Genomic DNA, 19975 nt, shown 5'->3' with positions numbered 1-19975 from the left:
TGTGTGTGTTTTTGTTTGCGTTTGTGTATTGATGACACTGTTTAAGCATGACACGGTGGCAGTGTTACAAGGCTGGTGTTGTTAGCATGGGTTCATTTGTGTACCTGCTTTCTATACTAAGAACATAGGAAAAAAGATTGTTTAACAAAATAACGTATTCCTTTTAAAGAAGTCTATCCGAGAAGGAATGAGAATGTGTTAAATGAAGACTAGTTTTCTTCTTTGTAAATCTATGGATGAACAAAAGACTGGAGTATATATACATAACTTTGTCTGTGTGTATGTTTTGTGTGTGTGTGCGCAAACGTATGCATAGCATGTGTTTTTGCCACTGGGGTTGACCAAGTGGTTCACCTCTAGTCCTCAGCACAGTGAAAGACTTGGTGTTTGTAGTCCACATACCTGCAGTGAGTACATGTTATATTTTCCATTGTACAAGTCCATAATAGCACTGGTATTTAGAATCAGGGATTTCTTAGCTTTTTTTGAGAAGGGACCCCCATATTTGTAGTGAAAAACCTGATGTTTTGTAGTTTTAGTGTTGCCCAAAGTCAATGGAATGGACGTGCAACCCTTAGGGAAGCATCATAGTACATCTCTCACAGTGTGAAAAGGATATTCCACAGAACACAATGTTAAGTTGAAATTCCCATTGTTCAATGACATCGGCAGACCTCAATGTCCATTTCCATTAATTTAAATTATGCATAGGATATCCAGCTGTTACTGGGGAGAACAGCTGTTTTAGAATTAAATGTCCACATGTACTTGCTCAATAGTCCCCAACAAAACTTGTAATATGCACTGTAAATAAGCAGGGGAAAAGGTCCTTCAAAAGTAAATCAAGTGAAACAAAGCACAATGTGTTGAAGCTGTGTTTGTTGTGTAATATAACTATTGTAGAATAAGATAACTTTGACTAAGCTGCTATGAAGGCATAATGACTTGCCATAACCGGAGTCTATGTTGTTCATACATTGTGATTAGTGTGTATATCTAATTTAATTTCTTCACTCACATTAGCTGACAGATGAATAAGCCATTTCTAACAAAATCAAAAGCCCTCAAATAGTTGCTCATAAATCCAACCAACAGCACTTTAACGTGTATGCAAACCGTGACTCAGGGTTTGTGTGTCCGTGAAACATAAAGAGATGTATTCTACCGCTTCTGTCTATTAACACCAAAATGGTGAGCATGTCTGAGCATGCTTTCAATGGAGTTCCTTTATATCACCACCAACCATTTCCATTTTTATCAACAAAAAATATCTTGCACACTCTAGTGCAAGATATGCAAGTATTTTTAGAAAGTAATCAGGTAGTTCCAATGTTCCTCTTCCCGATCTTCTGATAAATAAATCCCCTGTTCACCTCCGACCGCTCCCTGGGCCCCAGAGAGGACTGCTCCGTGGGCCCCAGAGAGGACCGCTCCCTGGGCCCCAGAGAGGACCGCTCCGTGGGCCCCAGAGAGGACCGCTCCGTGGGCCCCAGAGAGGGCCGCTCCCTGGGCCCCAGAGAGGACCGCTCCCTGGGCCCCAGAGAGGACCGCTCCGTGGGCCCCAGAGAGGGCCGCTCCCTGGGCCCCAGAGAGGACCGCTCCCTGGGCCCCAGAGAGGACCGCTCCCTGGGCCCCAGAGAGGACCGCTCCGTGGGCCCCAGAGAGGGCCGCTCCGTGGGCCCCAGAGAGGACCGCTCCGTGGGGCCCAGAGAGGACCGCTCCCTGGGCCCCAGAGAGGACCGCTCCGTGGGCCCCAGAGAGGGCCGCTCCCTGGGCCCCAGAGAGGACCGCTCCCTGGGCCCCAGAGAGGGCCGCTCCCTGGCCGCTCCGTGGGCCCCAGAGAGGGCCGCTCCCTGGGCCCCAGAGAGGACCGCTCCCTGGGCCCCAGAGAGGACCGCTCCCTGGGCCCCAGAGAGGACCGCTCCCTGGGCCCCAGAGAGGACCGCTCCCTGGGCCCCAGAGAGGACCACTCCGTGGGCCCCAGAGAGGGCCGCTCCCTGGGCCCCAGAGAGGACCGCTCCGTGGGCCCCAGAGAGGACCGCTCCCTGGGCCCCAGAGAGGACCGCTCCGTGGGGCCCAGAGAGGGCCGCTCCGTGGGCCCCAGAGAGGGCCGCTCCGTGGGCCCCAGAGAGGGCCGCTCCCTGGGCCCCAGAGAGGACCGCTCCGTGGGCCCCAGAGAGGGCCGCTCCCTGGGCCTTAGAGAGGACCGCTCCGTGGGGCCCAGAGAGGGCCGCTCCGTGGGCCCCAGAGAGGGCCGCTCCCTGGGCCCCAGAGAGGACCGCTCCCTGGGCCCCAGAGAGGACCACTCCGTGGGGCCCAGTGACTGGTCCTCTCTGGGGCCCAGGGAGCGGTCCTCCCTGGGCCCCAGATAGGACTGCTCTCTGGGCCCCAGAGAGGGCCAGTCACTGGGCCCCAGAGAGCGCCGCTCCGTGGGCTAGCGCTTGTGCACGTCCTCGTGCCTCAGGATCTTGTAGAGCACCCAGTAGAAGATGTTGAAGAAGAGGAAGGCCAGGGGGAAGCCGGCCCGCGACACCGTGTCGATCTTCTTGGCGCGGTCGATAAACAGCTTCCTCATCTGCTCGTGTGTTTTGCCGCCGGGGCCGGGGGCCGCCTTCCCCCCCGCCGCCCCGGGCAGGGTGTGGGCAGCCAGGGCCGCGCTCCCTCCTGGGGTTGTTGCTATGACAACGGCACTGTTTGCGCTGCCCTTGGAAATTGACTCCTTGTGGTTGCCGTGGGCGGAGCCTGTGACGCTGCGGTGCTTGTCTCGTACCTCCTCCTCCTGTGAGGATAAACAGAATGATCATGCATGAGGCAACAAATATCTTGGTACTGTGATGTTTCTGTGGTAGTGTGTGTGTGTGTGTGTGTGTGTGTGTGTGTGTGTGTGTGTGTGTGTGTGTGTGTGTGTGTGTGTGTGTGTGTGTGTGTGTGTGTGTGTGTGTGTGTGTGTGTGTGTGTGTGTATGAGAAGCTTGCAACAGGATAATTGTTGTGGAAAATGGATCCTTATTCCAATAATAGTGAAGTCTGTGGAGCATAACGTTCTCTCGGACGTGTCAATCAACATCAACCGCTGCCCAGACTGAACTATACCCTTCAACGTCACGAAATGACGCAAAAACAGGATTTCACACCACTTTTCTTAGTCCTATTTTAATAACAAAATGATATAGCTTACTGTGTTGAATATCATACATGTTGAAGACATGTTTAAAAATGGTATTGGCTTCAAGAAGAATATGCCACCAAAGCAGTAAGACCCTATCAGATCTCTACTTCAACGAATTATATAATTTTGTATATTGTTTATTTTATATAATTCCTTTTATTTCAATATATATATATATTTTTGGTATATATTTTTGGTGTTATGCAGATCTGTAGGGAACCCGGGAGGTGACATGGGAGTAATTCTTTTTTTTATACGCACACGCTTAAGAAAATCACACGCACGCTTAAGTAAATCGCACAAACACTTAATACAGATCAGAATGTTTTTTAGTTATCCAACACCTGATAGTGTTGGTAACGACCTTTAAGGAGTTGTTTTCCTGTTTGAAATATATTATAATATGAATTTAACCACAAGAGTAGCTGCATATTTCACTTTTTAAGAATCTTTTTATCGGTAAACTGATCACCACTACTGTTCACACAATGTATTTTTGATCTTATGATCAAAGCGGTTGAGCAGTCCTGGTAAAATGACTTTGTTATGTGGATTCCTGTAGTGGTCTTGCATTCTAGCAGACGTGTCCACTTCCCCCATAGTATTGTAAACTACCCTGGCCCCTCCCGCCAGGCCTGGTTAGAGCCACGGCCAACCCTTAACTCTCGACCATGGTCCCTTCACCCATCTTTGTTTTGCTGATATCACACCCAAAATCCTTTGTTGTTACTGCCAACCATGTGAAAGATCCCTACAAGAATCATGTAGCCATTGTCTGTCTGAACATGCTTGGTAAAAGCTGCCACGTGTCTTCCCAGGATCATTCTCCATTAAATCAATATCGCACTGAACCCATGCAGCGCACTAAGGGATCAGCAGTAATTTGCTACGAATCATAAGTCAGTTTGCTCGCAGATAGACTCCCTTTTCTCTGAACCTTTAAATCTGTTTCATGTTTTACAACATTTCAGTTCATTTTCCTCAATGGCTTATTATTCAGCAATCTCTGGTGACCCTATAAGCAAAGAGACCGACCCAAGTTTGGGAAAACACTGCCAAAGGCCCGATAAGCTTGAGCCAGAACTAATATGGCTGTGTTCCCTTAAGCTGTCTAACTGCTGCCAACAGCCTCACTATCGGTTTGGCTTTGACCTTTGCCCTCATCCATCTTCCTTTTTGGATCACTGGCTTCCTGAATACATTTATTTCCAATGTCCAAAACCTGAATGTAGTTTGTGATACAGCCAGAATATATATTATTATATTATTTCATGGCTCAGTGAGCCGTTTGCTTATGACCTGCTTATGGACGCGTGATTATATTGGTAACCAGAATCCAATGGAACAAATCACAGATCAACACTGTCCACACTGAAGGAATATGCCATGCCAATAGCATGGAGTAACACGTTTAACCTAGAGAGGGCCATCATCCTCAGCTTGACGGGCCAGCAGGTTCATTAAAACACGGCCAACTGGCTCTCTCTAGCAGCAGACGCAACATGGGCAACCCCATCAGACGATGGGACAAATTTGGGGAAAAAAACATTATCTTAAGTCCTTTAAACTACATAAATAAATTGCATTGATGTCTATTTAACTTTTGATTTCTTTATGACCTTTTGAACTCTTAATACACCTGTTTGAGTCTGCACTCAATGAATGTGGTCCTTCATTTAGTTTACATTGTGTTCTCTCTCTATAAATAAAGACTTGTTACTGGTTGCAGTTCAGGGTTGTAGGAGTGATACTTGATAAAAAAAATACTCTATACTCTATTTCCTCCTCCATTCTCCTCCACTTCCGTCTGCCCTGGATCACACCGGGAGTTATTCTAGGATGGGAGGGTTTGGATTCTTTTAAATAGATGACCTCTCTTTGAACGAGCGGCTCCCTATATAAGACAAGAAGGCTGCTTTCTCTGGGAACAGAGTAAGAGGATGCAAACACGTAGGCCTTGTGCGAGGTCATGAGCCTGTTGTCCTGCATACCAGGTCACCGCTGCTGCTGCTGCTACAACTTATGCTTGGTGTCAACATTTGTTTAACAGACAAATCGCCCTAAAAAAGGAAAATGAAAGATTTACAAACAAATAAGCAAAAATCCATCTGGAACACTCACACAGACCATCAGGTGCAGTAGAGCTACTTATGATTAATATTATATTGTTACTTGCTTATAATCAGTAGGACATGGATAATAGTCAAGGCTTTGGAACCAAGATTCATCCATGGATCAAAAAGCGCAAAGTGTATACCAAGAATGCGTTACCTTGTCTGATTCCTTCACTTTGTGTTTTTGTGTTCAATGGTACACATACTCTACACTAGGATTTAAGACGTAGGTTTTTATTATGAGCTATAACAGGAGAAATAGGATTGAGAGCAATTGACAACAACACACTGGGTGACCACCATTTATCGTAATCGTAAAATTTTTAGGACTTGCAACCCACATAATGCGGATATTCCGTCAAACAACGTCAACCCTGTTCCAGCTCACACTTTCACGCATGCACAAGATGTCATTACCCTGTGGTTGTTGGTGTAGATGTTGGTCATAGACCCATACAGTGGGCCAGGGGGCTTGAGGCCGTTGTCAGTGTTAATACGCTGTAGGGAGGCAGCCAGCTCCACAGGATCGACTGCACCTTTACTATTCTACCACCAGAGGGCAGCATGCATGCAGTGGATAGTGGATACAGCAGAGGGGGGGTCAGACACACGCACACAAACACAAACCCACACACACACACACACACACACACACACACACACACACACACACACACACACACACACACACACACACACACACACACACACACACACACACACACACACACACACACACAGACACACATACACAGATGTAAAGAAAGAACAATGGCTTCTGAATAAAACACAAGGGTGGACGATTCAGTCAATTAATGTTAATGTACCGTAAGAAAAGAGCTTGCTCCACTTTGTTTTGATTACATTTAGTTTGATTGTGGCTCAGGGTTCTCACGCATCATTTGATTATACTTGCCATTATCCTAGAGCCAAATGCATGAGAACCATGACACTATATCAAAACACAATTGAATCACAACTAGGTGGGATGATCAGAAATTGCTGATAGCAGCTTCAATGTCTAAATGAAAACTATAATTTGATTTACTTAACTTTATAATTTTTGTAGTAATTATGTTTACTTTTACGAGGGATTGACAAAACCTTTTAACGTCAATTAAATTGGATGACTTGACTGAATCAGGGGTTTCTGCTGTCCAACCTGGCATGCAATGGTCCATCAAATAAAGAACAACATAATCAAAGCACACGGAGATGGCTACAGCCATGCTGTGTCATGCAGACACTGGACAGTGCACACACAGGGGACGCAAGACACCTTTGCAAACCAAATTGTGAAATCTCTCTTCTTTAAAGCCGTACCAGTTGTCCTCCAAACAGGGTTAGAATCAGAGGCTGCAGTTGCACCATTACGCCTGAGGCCCTGGCTCATTGAACTCTGCACAATCTTTTGTCTGGCAATGATTAGCGTTACCCACATATGAGCCATGAGGCTGATCGTAAGAGACGTGTGCGTCCTCATTCACCTTCTGCTTGTTCTTGTGCGGCCGCCGGAAGCGGAGGAGATCCTTATGCTGCCTGGAGACAAAGTTGACGGCCGCATACTCTAACAGCGCCGAGAAGACGAAGAGAAGACACACCGCCATCCAGATGTCAATGGCCTTCACGTACGATACCTGCACACACACACGCCGTCATGGCTGTCATCGGTCTGCTGTTATGAATGGAAGGACATGGATGCATGTGGCATTCATATGCTTAAGGTTGTGCTGCACTTACTATAGCAAAATGATAACAAATTATAATTGTATACATTTCAATCCCTATTCCAGGTTGAACTAACCCTGGCATTACAGATGATCTATATATGATCTATAAATGTATATGTAAATCTCTCTCTCTCTCTCTCTCTCTCTCTCTCTCTCTCTCTCTCTCTCTCTCTCTCTCTCTCTCTCTCTCTCTCTCTCTCTCTCTCTCTCTCTCTCTCGACAATTGTTGTTGTTCAACTGGCTTGTTTTTACATTGTTAAACACAAACTGCTTTATTCCAAGCGTTTGACTGCATTTTTTTGCTATTATCTTTTATTAAAAAGAATAAAAAGTAATTTTTGTAATTTATTTTATGTAACACAAGATCTCATATGTCATGCATGGCCAATCTTAGATTAGGAAAAGTGTAATTATATTGGGTTTGCAGCATACTATAATTCTGTAAATCTTTTGCGAGAGAAACATAAATAAATATTGAATAGATCGACACGTTTTCTGTATTAATGATGAGGAGCCAATCTATATATAAATCTATGACTAATTTAGATACACATGCAAGGGAACGATGTCAGGGGAAGTGGTGTAAAAACAAGAAAAACAGTCATGGCACACACTCCCACTGACATACAACTTAATTTGGCGGTTATGTTATAATGGCAGTGTATGCAAGTGTGTGAGAGAGAGAAAGAATGAAAGATGGAAAGATACATTTTGATGAGATAAAGATTGTGTATCAGGCTATGAAATGAGGACCATGTAGCCAACTGTTTAATGTTTAATGTTCCCTCATGCAAAACAGACACTAGGACAACAGCAGTCTATTGCTTTTCTCAGACACACAAACAACCCCCCCCCCCCCCTCCCCACACACACACACAGACATACACGTTCATCTTAAGCACACACGTAGACGCCCACATACTCTTTTTACACAAACTGCATTTGAGCTTTACAGGATGTGTGTAGAAGCAGTGTACAATTAAATGTGGCAGTGTCTTCCAAGTCCCATTCCCTACTTGTGTTGCTGTGTGTTTCTCTGTGTGTTTCTCTGTGTGTGTGTGTGTGTGTGTGTGTGTGTGTGTGTGTGTGTGTGTGTGTGTGTGTGTGTGTGTGTGTGTGTGTGTGTGTGTGTGTGTGTGTGTGTGTGTGTGTGTGTGTGTATGTGTGTGTGTGTGGGGCATTCAACTAAATTGGCATTCTATATTAACCCTAACCGGTTGTTGTGACTAATGTATTTGGGCAGATTTTTTAACTGCTATAGTAAGCACTACGATTGTATTCTGACTCCTGACTTTGTCTTTTCGCAGATTGTTCATGGTTCATGGCTAGGCTGCCCATAGACCCGATTACACCAGTGTCTTTGAGCATGTTGCACTGAAACTTTTCAAGGAGTTCAAGGAAGGCAGGAATAGACAAAAAGACCCTAAGGGGGGGTCATTTGCAATTCCTGAGGCTATTGTTATGGCGTATGGTCATAGCAAACAATTAATTGAGGATTGTCAAAAAATCCTGCAAAGCACCAACCTGGTACTGGTGACCATAAATAACGCAACCGTCTCCTCTTGGTGAGTTCAATTTTCTTGCTTCATATATTCCCTTCAAAAGGAAAACTTATAAATTCATAGGAACATGCATTCAAAACAAATAATGTCTAAAAAACAAAGTGAAAAACTCTTCTGATCCCCCCCCCCAATAGGCTGCAGGATCGGCAGAAGAGGGCCGACCGCGACTCTCTCCTTCAAGGTGTGGAGCTTCCTCAGCAGGTCCACATGGCAGAGGAATACCTCCTGGAGGCCCTGGACCTACCATCTGAGCCTGTTCCACATGGGCATGCAGATATGGAGTTCGAGGAACCTGACAACCGTGAGGGTGAGGCGGTGATCCGGCGACGCCGACGTCAAACTCAAGTTTCCAGAGCAGACACTGGAGGGGATGATGCTTTGCCTGTTCCTTTCCCCGCTTCATCTGACCTAGCCTATTGTGAGCAGGGTCAACACCCAGGTCCTGTGTCTCAATCATTTCTGGTCGGGGCCCTCATACCAGCTGCCACCACCACCACCAGCCTACTTTCTGAGCTGCTCCTCAAACCTGCCGCCACCACCACCTCCAGCAGCTCACTCTCAGGGCTTACCAGCTGCCACCAGTGCCAGATTCTCAACCTCAGGACGGGCTTTCTAACCAGCCAGATCCAGCGTCTCACAATCGCTACCGGAATGGAGATAACAAAAGACAGCCCTTGAGGATTAGGAGCGAGAGATGAGAGGTGAGCCCCCGAAGAAGCGTCAAAGAAAGGAAAGCGACCACTACCAATGCAAAATGTGTGGTAAGGCAAAAAGCAAACTTACTGGCCACACACCGCTACGGGGGAAATGGTACTGCCCAGCATCTGGAAAGACCATTGAAGAGTGGAAAAGCTCCTTGTTAAAATGTTAATAATGTGTACATTTGTTTTTAAGATATTTTTAATTAGTGTTAAATCGTTTGTTTTAAGCGTTAAATCATTTGTAAAAAAAAGTTCAAACAGTTGCAAATTCACAAAATGTATATAGTTGCATTCTGCAACTCTAATAAAACAACAACAAAAACAACTATTGTGGTGTAATAGCAACACAGGCATCCTTTGGGTGGAAGATTCCAGGTGTGAATCCTGACAAGAGTGTGCAACTTGTTGTAAATTAATTAAAAAATGGTAGTGTCAATAATAATGGAATAATAATATAATAAATAAATACCTAATATAACAAGAATAAAAAAACAAGTAATTATGTTTGTGATATAACTTCTGATAGCATAAGAATTTAAGCAGAATTTTTCTGATATTTTAATTTATTTTCTTTTTCTCTTTTCCCCCTTTCTCCTCTTTCATTTTTTTTCTTTCCTAGCAGTCTCTTTTGCCCCATCTTTGGCCGGGTGGTTAAAGCGATGGACTAGAAATACATTGGGATCTTCCCGTGAATGTTCGAATCCTGCCGACAACGTTATAATCTTATGTTATGAATATCTATCTCCAGTCTATACACTGTCCTCGAAGAAATTACAGACTTCACGTGAACATGGTTCCTAATTGGCTATAAAAAATAAGTTTCTATCCTCACCATTATATTCTATATTCCATTCCATGTTTCTATTCCTCTGTACATTGAGTGGTTCCCATTGTTAAAACTGTCAGTATGAGGTGACAGTATGTGGTGACGTCATGATGATTTTGATAATAGAGTCGTGGCCGAGTGGTTAAGGCGACGGACTAGAAATCCATTTGGGTCGAATCCTGCCGACAACAAAATACTTATTGTAGAAGTGAATATCTTACTGCATATTCAATACAACATTTTACTATACTATGTTACAGCTCACCAGAGCAAACAGGTTACATCTCACAATAACCATCTTGATAGGGTATGAAGATAGTGCCTTTGGAGAATAGATAGATTTTTCACTGCGTTATCCTGAGGGAAAAGAATCGGGACAGGTCAGACCACAATACTAATAGTATAGAATAAATCAGGACTTGTTTAAGGCATTTGATTTGCATTGTTCAAGCAAACTGAATAAAACGAACTTAGTCTCGGACCTAGTTAGATAAATAAGATTAATAAAAAAAAATAAGTATTTGGTGAGACATTTAAACAAGATAGAATATGAAATGATATTAATAATGATAAATAGTGTATGCAGATCTAAAATGGGAAGAGACATGAGAGACATGGGACTGGACCAGTGCTGTCCATTGGACCAGTGCTGTCCATTGGACCAGTGTTGTCCATTGGACCAGTGCTTTCCATTGGACCAGTGTTTTGTTGTCCATTGGACCAGTGTTGTCCATTCGATGAGTGCTGTCAATTGGACCAGTGCTGTCCATTGGACCAGCGTTGTCCATTGGACCAGTGTTGTGTTGTCCATTGGACCAGTGCTGTCCATTGGACCAGTGCTGTCCATTGGACCTGTGCTGTCCATTGGACCAGTGTTTGTGACGCTATACAACACAAGGGCGAGGAAGGAATTGATCTGGTAGAGCGTCTTGGCCGTACCGATGGCAACATGAGAGCAGACTCTGTACCAAGACGCCATGCCGTGCACGCATGGGATGAACGTTTATCAGAATTGCTAAAGAGTCATTGCACTGTGAGTCAGGCAGCCATGGAGATGACCTCAGAGAGGGGGAAAAATAAAAGGAGGAAGCCTTTACGAGGAGGCTTCAACCTACTCAAAGACAGGCCCTTGGGGACCACAAGCCTGTCCCATCAGGGACCTAGGGGCCTGTCAGGAGGGATCAGGAATGTTCCTTGTAGGGGCCCGAGGGCGGGGACACCAGAGAGCAGAGGTCGGGGGGGCAGACACCTGAGGCATGCGACTGCTGCTGCGCCACAGGCAAGAGATTGTTGACAAATAGAGAAGGAGGACAATGTAGTGAGAGGCTGGCAGTTTGACCAACCCTTGATTTAGGGCTGCTCGATTATGGAAAAAATCATAATCACGATTATTTTGGTCAATATTGAATTCACGATTATTTTTGAGTTTGAAAACATGATGTATTTATTTAGCATGTCTCTCCCAAAAACACTTTGTAACTGAGAACTTTAAAATTTTGCCTTAAAAAAATACACATAACGGTCAAAAAGAAAATGTTCAAATCTAAAATAATGTACAGATATGTTTGATCTCGAAATCGAGATCGAAATCCGACTAATCGCCCAGCCCTACCTTGATAAAACATCCTCGAAGAGGAAGAGACCGCAGGGGGCATCTGTACTGACCCAACGCAGCAGCAGGCCTGGTCCATGGAGAGGGTGGATGCACCAGGACACCACCACAAATCCCGGGGTAGGTAAGCTTTGCGTCAGAATGTCCAAAGTTACCACATCCAAATGAGTGTTGTTGTGTGTTTCCCAACAGCATCACGTGACCTGATCAGCGACCTTCCTTCCTCCCTCTCTCACTCCCTTATGAGAGGGAAAGCATGGCTGTAGTGGAGTGGAGTGGTGGAGGTCTCTTGTGTCAACTGCCTCTACTGAAGTTTAGACCAATCACCTGTGACAGGAAGCCTTGGCTGAAGGTAAACCCTCCTTTAGCTCATCCCTGTGTTTTCAATCAGACACTGATCTGCAAATGACCACTGCTGTTATCGGCCATGAATTGTAGTGAAATAGTATACCAACAAGTTGTCAACAAACAAACCAAACCCATAGTGGTGACTCCGAAACCCGTTCCCCTGGATGCTCCTCGGACCGGCCAGAGAGCCTCACCTTGGGCAGAGAGGTCCTGGAGCCGGAGCTCTGGGTCGTCATGGTGAGCACGGTGGTGATGCCCAGGGCCACCCTGGCGGGCGCGGCATCCATGTTGATCCAGAAGGAAACCCAGGACAGGATGACGATGAGCAGAGAGGGGATGTACATCTGGATCAGGTAGTAGCCCATCTGCCGCTCCAGGTGGAACCGCACCTCAATGCAGGTGAATTTACCTGAAGGTGGATAGATAGACAGGTGATGCATGGATAGATGGATGGAGCCATATATATACAGAGAGATAGTTCAGTGAGAAGAGAAAATAAATATTTTAAGTAACGCAACTACATTATTTATTAATGTATTCATTTATTGATAATTTATATTTTGCCTCAAAATTTGGCAACTTTTTTATTTATCTAAAGCCGAGTTTCCACCGCAGACATTGACATAGGAACGAAGACATTTGGAGGAAATAGGGTCTAAATGAAGTCACACATTGTTTTACCCCCAGAAGGTCCCTGCTCGGGGGAAGTCACTTCCAAAGGTACAGTTTGCAACGCTAAACATCTCTGATTGGTTGAGTTCTCGAAGCATTTTATTTCAACATCTGCAGCCGCAAAGTGAAAGTTTTTTAGTTCATTTCAACCTGTAGTACGTCACACAGTCCTATTATTGCATCCAATGCTGTTCACTACATTCATATAATTATCGCTTTCTGTTATCTCGATAGCAGTCGGCGCTACAACCAATGTTTAGTTGCACTGCGGTACGTGAATAAAGGTTGCTTTTGATAACGCGACCATGTGCAGTTTATAGCAACAGTTCTTTTTAGGAAACCAACTTCCTACGAAAGAGTCATTTTTAGATATCAAATGAACAAGGAAAAAAAAAAAAGAATAAATATTGAATCCTCTAAATACATAGGACATTTTGATGTCAGTACGGAGCACACATTTGTATTCACCGTATATATGAGATCAAGGGTGTCATCAGTTTTTTTTACTGTCTTGATTCTTATTGGAAAGGCTGCATATTCTCATCATATCTGATTCTGTTGGTCTGACTTTTCTCTGAACACGCAGTCGCCTCAACGTAGTCATGAGCCTTTATGGTTCTGCATCGGGTTTACGTGTCGCTATGCATTTCCACGTTAAAGAGAGAACAAATAGTTGGTCTTTGTCTGTGCATGCTATTACTTTACAATCGGTCTACTACTAGAAGTTTTGATTATGGTATGGATTCTAGAAACTTGAAAGCTGAATACGACTCAAACAATGTGCAACAAAAACAGAAGAAAGGCTGCTAGTTGGTCGTCGTAGTCTAGCCTATTTTTACATGGAAAGCATATTGCCGGAAATTATGAATTTTTGGGTTGCGCACGTAGGACCTTGCGGTGGACGCAAGGAGGGTCCTTAAGGACGTAAGGGGTCCGTAACCCCCTTGTGTTGCGACAAACGCACACGCACACACACGCACGCACGCACGCACACACACACACACAATATCTGTTCATATTAATCATGTGTTTTTTTCATGGTTTAAAACATGCATGGTTTCCTAAAAAGGGAAAAGCAATCGTACACCAAGAAGTTCCAAAAAAATAAAAAATGATAATTGTAATTCAACAAAATATAAAATAAAAGTGTGAGAGAATGCCTTTGTATGCCCCCCAGATCCCCCTTTACCTCATAGTTAAACATCATACAATTCTTAATACTATCATAATAAGATAATGAGATGTTTTATGTAGAATATCTTTAAAAAATTGACTTCTATATAGAACATGTACTAATTATACATTAATTGTAATTGTTTATGAGAATAGTCTGAATAAAGTGGAAGCCATTATGTCATGAATCATATGTTTCCATCCCAGCAGAAAGCTTTGTGTCTGAGCTCTGTCAAGTATGGCTGTTGAAGCTGATAGACAACATGAATGAACTGAAGGCATGTCATCGCGTCACACTTGTGATGTCTCATGGTGTTCGGCAGATGGGAGGTGGAAGCCCGAAAGGATACATGTTTTCACTCAGGATAATGAGCTACGCCAGCTGTCCCCTGACTGGATAACAAGGTCACATTTGCGCCACTGAATCTTGTTACAAAGAAGAATGTAAATTACTTAAAAAAGATTATTCTCCTATTATCTGTGTTTTGTAAATTATAACGGTTGCTTTCCCTTTAGAAAACCTATATTTGCAGGACTTAATCTGCAACATCTTTTAATAACCGGAAACTAGAGCAGTTATTGTTTTGGTTGGCATGCTGAAAGCAGAGTTCATTAAAAAGTGATAGCGCTTCAAGCTCAGAGCGGAGTGGTTATTATGAGGATAATCCTAATTTGCTGCTGCAGTAGCACAGGACACACATTACACACTCTGCTTTCATCCAATCCCCCTACCACAATACTGCCAAGCAAACACAAATGCACACACGCATGACCGTACACACACACACACACACACACACACACAAACACACACACACACACACACACACACGTTATCTCTCGTTATATATCGTTGTTTGCAATAGCTTTAGGATGAATAGGCATATCAAGTTCAGCTGCTACAGCCCAGCGTTCTGGTCATCATCTGGTAATGTGTGTTACAAAGTCATCCATAGTCAACAAATATATACAAATATTACATGAAGCAATTTGATCGAGAAGAAGTAATACACAACATATGACAGCGTTCTATAATTAAACATATCCAACCACATCATATCCAATATCTGATAATAAGGCCAACCTATATGTGTAACCAAATGACTTTTGTGTACCTCTGTACGGTGTCCTTGAGTGCAGAGAAAGGTGCCTTTAAATAAAATTATTATTAATATTATTATTATAACCAGCAAATACACACTACTCTGATGTATTATAGTAGCGGATCGAAATTAGTAAAATAATACCAAATAAACCCATGAAAGCAAAAGTATCAGACACATTAATGTTATGAGAGACTTTTGTCTTACGATGACACTTCCGTGAAAAAGGGTCTATTAAAGATGACAACCTAATTGCCTGACTCCATCTAGCCTATTAGACTTGTAGTTTACTCTGTCACCCCTATGTTTGCACTACAGCATATCTTAATTAGCAAAACTTAGCAAGCACTTAAGAATTATTGTAACTTTGTTGCATTTATAAAGGAGTAGTAAATATTGTATTCATGGGGAATCAGGTATAAATGATGGTGAGAAAAATGGTTCATATGATTATTCATAAAGCATACATTTATTATTTACAATTATTTTCATTGTGTTACTAATGCTTCAGAAAAACGTAATAATGCTGCAATTCATGATTATTTCAGGTAGTTAAAAACCATCGGTCAGTCTTTTGTGTGAGCTCATCTAAATCGAGGATCATAATTACTACTAGGGATGCACAATTCCGGATTTATCGTGGCCGATACCAATACTGGTTGCCAATTTTGCCCAAAATTGTTCAGCTATGTCACAAATTTCTTTAAAACTGGGGCATCCAGGTTTATGAACCCAGTGAGGCCACACAGACCCAAAATAAAACCTAGTGCTATAATATGAACGATAATAATTTAAACAATGATTAGAAAGATGGTAAAACACCCGCGGCTGCAACAAAAGATATACAGCCCTCTACAATCAAAGCCTTAATTTTTAATCTACAAAAAAGCTCTCAAATGTCCTTCAGTTTGTCAACTCAACAGCCCATGCAAGTGTTTATCACCGGGAGCATATACTTTTCATTCCAAGTCGATTGTGATTTATTGAAAGTTTTTGAGTCATGTGATCAATCCTTGTATTAGCAAATTTCCGCATGTTAAGAGCAGAAACCGTCTGGTTCTGGCTGATGGCCGGTCAACCGGTTCGCCCCTACTTACTATATATTATAAAAACAACACTTTTCCTAGGATTTGGGGTGTTATTTTGGGTCTCTGGTGCTCCCACACGAATACAAACTTTGAGAAAAGTCTGTACATGATTTGTTAAATGAGATATGCAATTTCTGAAAGTACCCCACCTACCTTTAACCTTTTGCCGTGACGAGATTAAAGTCGACAAATCGACTTTAAAGTCAACATGTCAACATTAAACTCGAAATGTCGAGAATAAAGTTGAAATGTCATGTCGACTTTAATCTCGACATGTCGAGATTAAACTCGAAATGTCGAGAATAAAGTTGAAATATTATGTCGACTTTAATCTCGATTTGTCGACTTTAAAGTCGACATTAAACTGGAAATGTCGAGAATACAGTTGAAATTAGTTGGGAGAGATAGCAACCGCTCTACAGGGCCTGCACTCAATCCAATGGCTTGTGTAGATAATTTGGTAAAATTGTATTTCAGAATCGGGTTTAACAATAAAGAGATCCTTGCTGTTTTAGCGCAGAACCACAGTGTGGTGATTAGTGTAAGGACGCTGAAAAGGTTGTGCGGAAAACTTAGTCTGTTCAGGAGGAGAACCTGAACAGACGTGTTATTACTCGACGTGTCGACTTTAATCTCTTCACGGCAAAAAAAAAAAGGTTCTTCATGTGTGCTCCTAATACTCCGTCGTACATACCAGAGACGTCAGACGCAGTCTTTATGATTCATAATATCATCCGAGGCGCACATAGCTTTTGGCCGTGATATTAGATATAATATTATATAATTAAATACCTATATATTATATAATCATATTATTATGATTATATGATATTATATTATATAGATATAGAGCTCCGGGCTATATCTATAAAATACGGCAGCAATCACTTCTCCTCCATGCTGTGGTTCCCTCTGACAGCTCATTGCTAAATGGGCAGCTGAAACAGAGGGGAATAGCCGTAGGCAAGATTTTTTTTCCTAAAAGCTATTTCCAGCAAACAGCTTCGAAAACATGTTTTCTGGAACTCATATACTATGTTTACTTGTTAGGAAAACACCATAATATGTCTCCTTTAGTACTACTTATTACTGGGTACCGCTGCCATGAGCCATGAGCCATTAAATACTATTTATAAAGGCTTAGTGAGGGAGAGACGTAAGATGAGCTCACACACAAATACATGAATCACAGCATTATTAAAGATCCCATGGCATGAAAATTTCAACATTAGGTTTTCTAACATTAATATGAGTTCCTAGCCTGACTATTGTCCCCCTTCTTCTTCTTTCGTGTAACATCAGAGGTCCAACTCAGTGTCTTGTAGCCATGCCCTTGTCTCTGGTCCCACGTCAAAGAGGCCGGCTTCCGAGGGTGGTCTGTATAGGGGGCAGGTGGTCATAATATGCTTGACAGTCTGTTCAGGGGCACCACACTCGCATGTAGCGCTGTCTGCCAGGCCCCACTTCTTCATTGAAGATTTGAACCGACCGACCCCAGTACGTAGACGGTTCAGCAGAGTCCATTGCCGGCGTGGAAGATCGTCTCCTGTGGCTCCATCTCCTGGATCCAAGATGTAGTGGTGGATTTGGGTTGGCCCAGCCCTCTCCCACTCCTGCTTCCAAGCTGCCGCCAGCCATCCATCTTTGGACAGGTCCTCAGTGGTGGAACGGAGCAACTCTTGTGCCGCCTTGTTGTAAGGGTGGCGGGACTTGAGTCTGCTCAGAGGAGCTGCTGTCTCTGGTGTTATGAAGGATGTGCCAATCATGCTTCCGTGCTTTCCTTGCCAGGGCGAGAGTGGCAGCCTCTTGTCGTATGCCAGCCGGTGCGATTCCTGCAAAGGACTGGCAGCAGGACGATAGGGGTAGACTTCAGGCATCCAGTGATGATCCGGAGGGCGTTGTTGATAGCCTCATCCACTTTTTTTGTGTGTGGACTTCTGCTCCATACTGGGGCACAGTACTCCGCTGCTGAAAAGACCAGGGCTGCATCCGAATACCTAGTACATACTATTTCTGTCTAGTGTCTACTACTTGACCATACTACACTTGACTGTGTAGTACGGTCTACAGACATGCGTAGAACGCCTCCGAACGCCGCCGAAACTCCACCGGATGTTTGGAGATGACGTATCTCCCCCCAGATGGCGGCAAAATTTACCTGTTTTCCGTCTTGTTATCGTTGCTATTAAATAAAAAAATGTCTCTTTCTACGCGAATGGCTCTTGAAATGGATATCTCTGTTAGAAGGCGTCGTCGTCGGTCATCTCGTAGAGCGACTTACCGGCAGGTTATGTTGTATACATGTGGACATTTGGTAAGTCATTTTTTTGGAATAATAATAATACATTTACAGTTATTTGTTACTCCGTGAAAAAGACGATTGAAGTTAATTTTTCCTTTTTTATTGAACACACACACACACACACACACACACACACACACGCACACACACACACACACACACACACACAAATAAAAAGCCGCTGTTGGTGGTGTCGGGTCAGCCATCTCTTCTTCGTTTGTTACCAGACTCCGGTTGCATTGTGGGATAGCGTAGTGTGGTCCGTGGTTCACTTTGGCGGTAGTATGCATTCGGAAACGACTTCCGTACTACAGAATGCATACTGAGTATTCGGACGCGCTAGATTTTTCGCATACTACAAAATGCATACTATATAGTATGCAAGTACGAGTATTCGGATGCAGCCCAGGGCTTGGGTGGATACCCGTAGTGTCTTGGCAGTGGCTCCCCAGGTTGTGCCAGCGAGGCGACGGATCAGTGCGACCCTTAATATTGTCTTTGCCCAGACATCTTCGAGATGTTGTTTGAAGGTCAGTGTCCGGTCCAGACGCACACCAAGGTATTTAGGGGCTTGCTGGGACTCCAGGCGCTTGTGGTCAGTGTATACCTCCAGTTCCCCTTGGCGTCTCTGTTGCAGAGATGGTATGCTGCTGTAACAGTCTTGCCGGTGCTGAGTTGCAGGCGCCACTTTCGTGGGTAGGCTACTAGGACGTCCATGTCTTGGTTGAGACCGTCTTCCAGTGCCTTCCATGTGGGTCTTCTCAGCATGATTGCGAGATCGTCTGCGTAGCCGTACTTTTTGGATGCTGTGTCTGGTAGATCATAGATGTAAATATTAAACAGCATCGGAGAAAGGACCGAGCCCTGTGGGACACCGTTCCGTAGTCTTCTTAGCCTCCTGCGCTGGCCATCGCTGGTCTGTAGGACAAAACTGCGGTTAGACAACGTCTCCATGATGAATTTCACCATATGTCGATCGGTTATTGTCCTCAGCAGCTTCAGGTGAAGTCTGCGGTGCCAGACGGTATCGTACGCGGCGGTCAGGTCCAGGTACACTACCCCAGCTTTCTCATTATCCTGGAAGCTGTCCTCGATGTCTTGAGACAGAAGTGTAACCTGGTCCACCGTGGACCTACCGCGACGGAAACCGGCCTGTTCCTGTGGAAGCTGTGGGTCAATCACTGGCTCAATGCGGCAGTGGATCATTCTTTCCAGGATTTTAAATGGAACACAGGGCAGCAATATGGGTCGGTATGCCTTGGGGTCTTCCGCAGGTTTTTTTGGCTTTGGCTATTGTCCCCCCTAGAAATGGCGTTAGGTGTAAAACGAGCACTAGGTATCCTGCTCGGCCTTTGAACAAACAAAGCTCAGACGATCTGGAATTTTTCCGCGTATGTCGTCATAAGGGGACATGTTACCTCCCCTTCTCTGCTTTGCCCGCCCAGAGAATTTGGCCCGCCAATTAGACAATGAGGTATGACTGTTTTACACTTCTTTGTTATTTGGATAACCGTTCTGCTGTTATGGCGCATAACACGTCAGGTTTTCGGACGTCTCTGGTATTTCCACAACGGGA

At 44.0% G+C, this 19975-nt stretch overlaps 2 protein-coding genes across 3 annotated transcripts in view; one reads left to right on the top strand and one right to left on the bottom strand.

The window, feature by feature from the left end:
* Positions 1-2434: 2434 nt before the first annotated feature.
* glra3 (glycine receptor, alpha 3) overlaps positions 2435-19975 on the bottom strand; it is a 37511-nt gene continuing 19970 nt past the window's right edge. Inside the window, exons 6-9 of the mRNA XM_056587354.1 lie at positions 12256-12470; positions 6770-6919; positions 4321-4336; positions 2435-2676 (exon numbers count right to left, since the gene is read on the bottom strand). Coding sequence (XP_056443329.1) covers positions 2435-2676; positions 4321-4336; positions 6770-6919; positions 12256-12470 — 623 coding nt within the window. The remainder of the gene's footprint in view (positions 2677-4320; positions 4337-6769; positions 6920-12255; positions 12471-19975) is intronic.
* Positions 6741-10705, top strand: LOC130380173 (uncharacterized). Of its 2 annotated transcripts, XM_056587357.1 has the most exons (4): positions 6741-6910; positions 8320-8577; positions 8709-9275; positions 9895-10705. In XM_056587357.1, exons 2-3 carry the CDS (start codon positions 8474-8476, stop codon positions 9250-9252), a joined length of 648 nt encoding a protein of 215 aa, XP_056443332.1. In that variant the 5' UTR covers positions 6741-6910; positions 8320-8473; the 3' UTR covers positions 9253-9275; positions 9895-10705. The 2 variants fall into 2 exon arrangements, with proteins under 2 accessions (XP_056443332.1, XP_056443331.1); XM_056587356.1 differs by lacking the exon at positions 9895-10705 and having other exon boundaries at positions 8709-9856.

The sequence above is a fragment of the Gadus chalcogrammus genome, chromosome 3 (assembly GCF_026213295.1).
Source record: "Gadus chalcogrammus isolate NIFS_2021 chromosome 3, NIFS_Gcha_1.0, whole genome shotgun sequence".
Lineage (NCBI taxonomy): Eukaryota > Metazoa > Chordata > Actinopteri > Gadiformes > Gadidae > Gadus > Gadus chalcogrammus.
The sequence above is the reverse complement of the archived record's forward strand: the minus strand, read 5'-3'. Positions and strand labels throughout refer to the sequence as shown.

Bases quoted from the DNA above. Each gene is read 5' to 3' on its own strand.
- LOC130380173 (XM_056587357.1), top strand. From the start codon at position 8,474: ATGGCGTATGGTCATAGCAAACAATTAATTGAGGATTGTCAAAAAATC. The intron at 8,578-8,708 runs GTGAGTTCAATT...CCCCCCCAATAG, and splicing joins AACGCAACCGTCTCCTCTTG to GCTGCAGGATCGGCAGAAGA.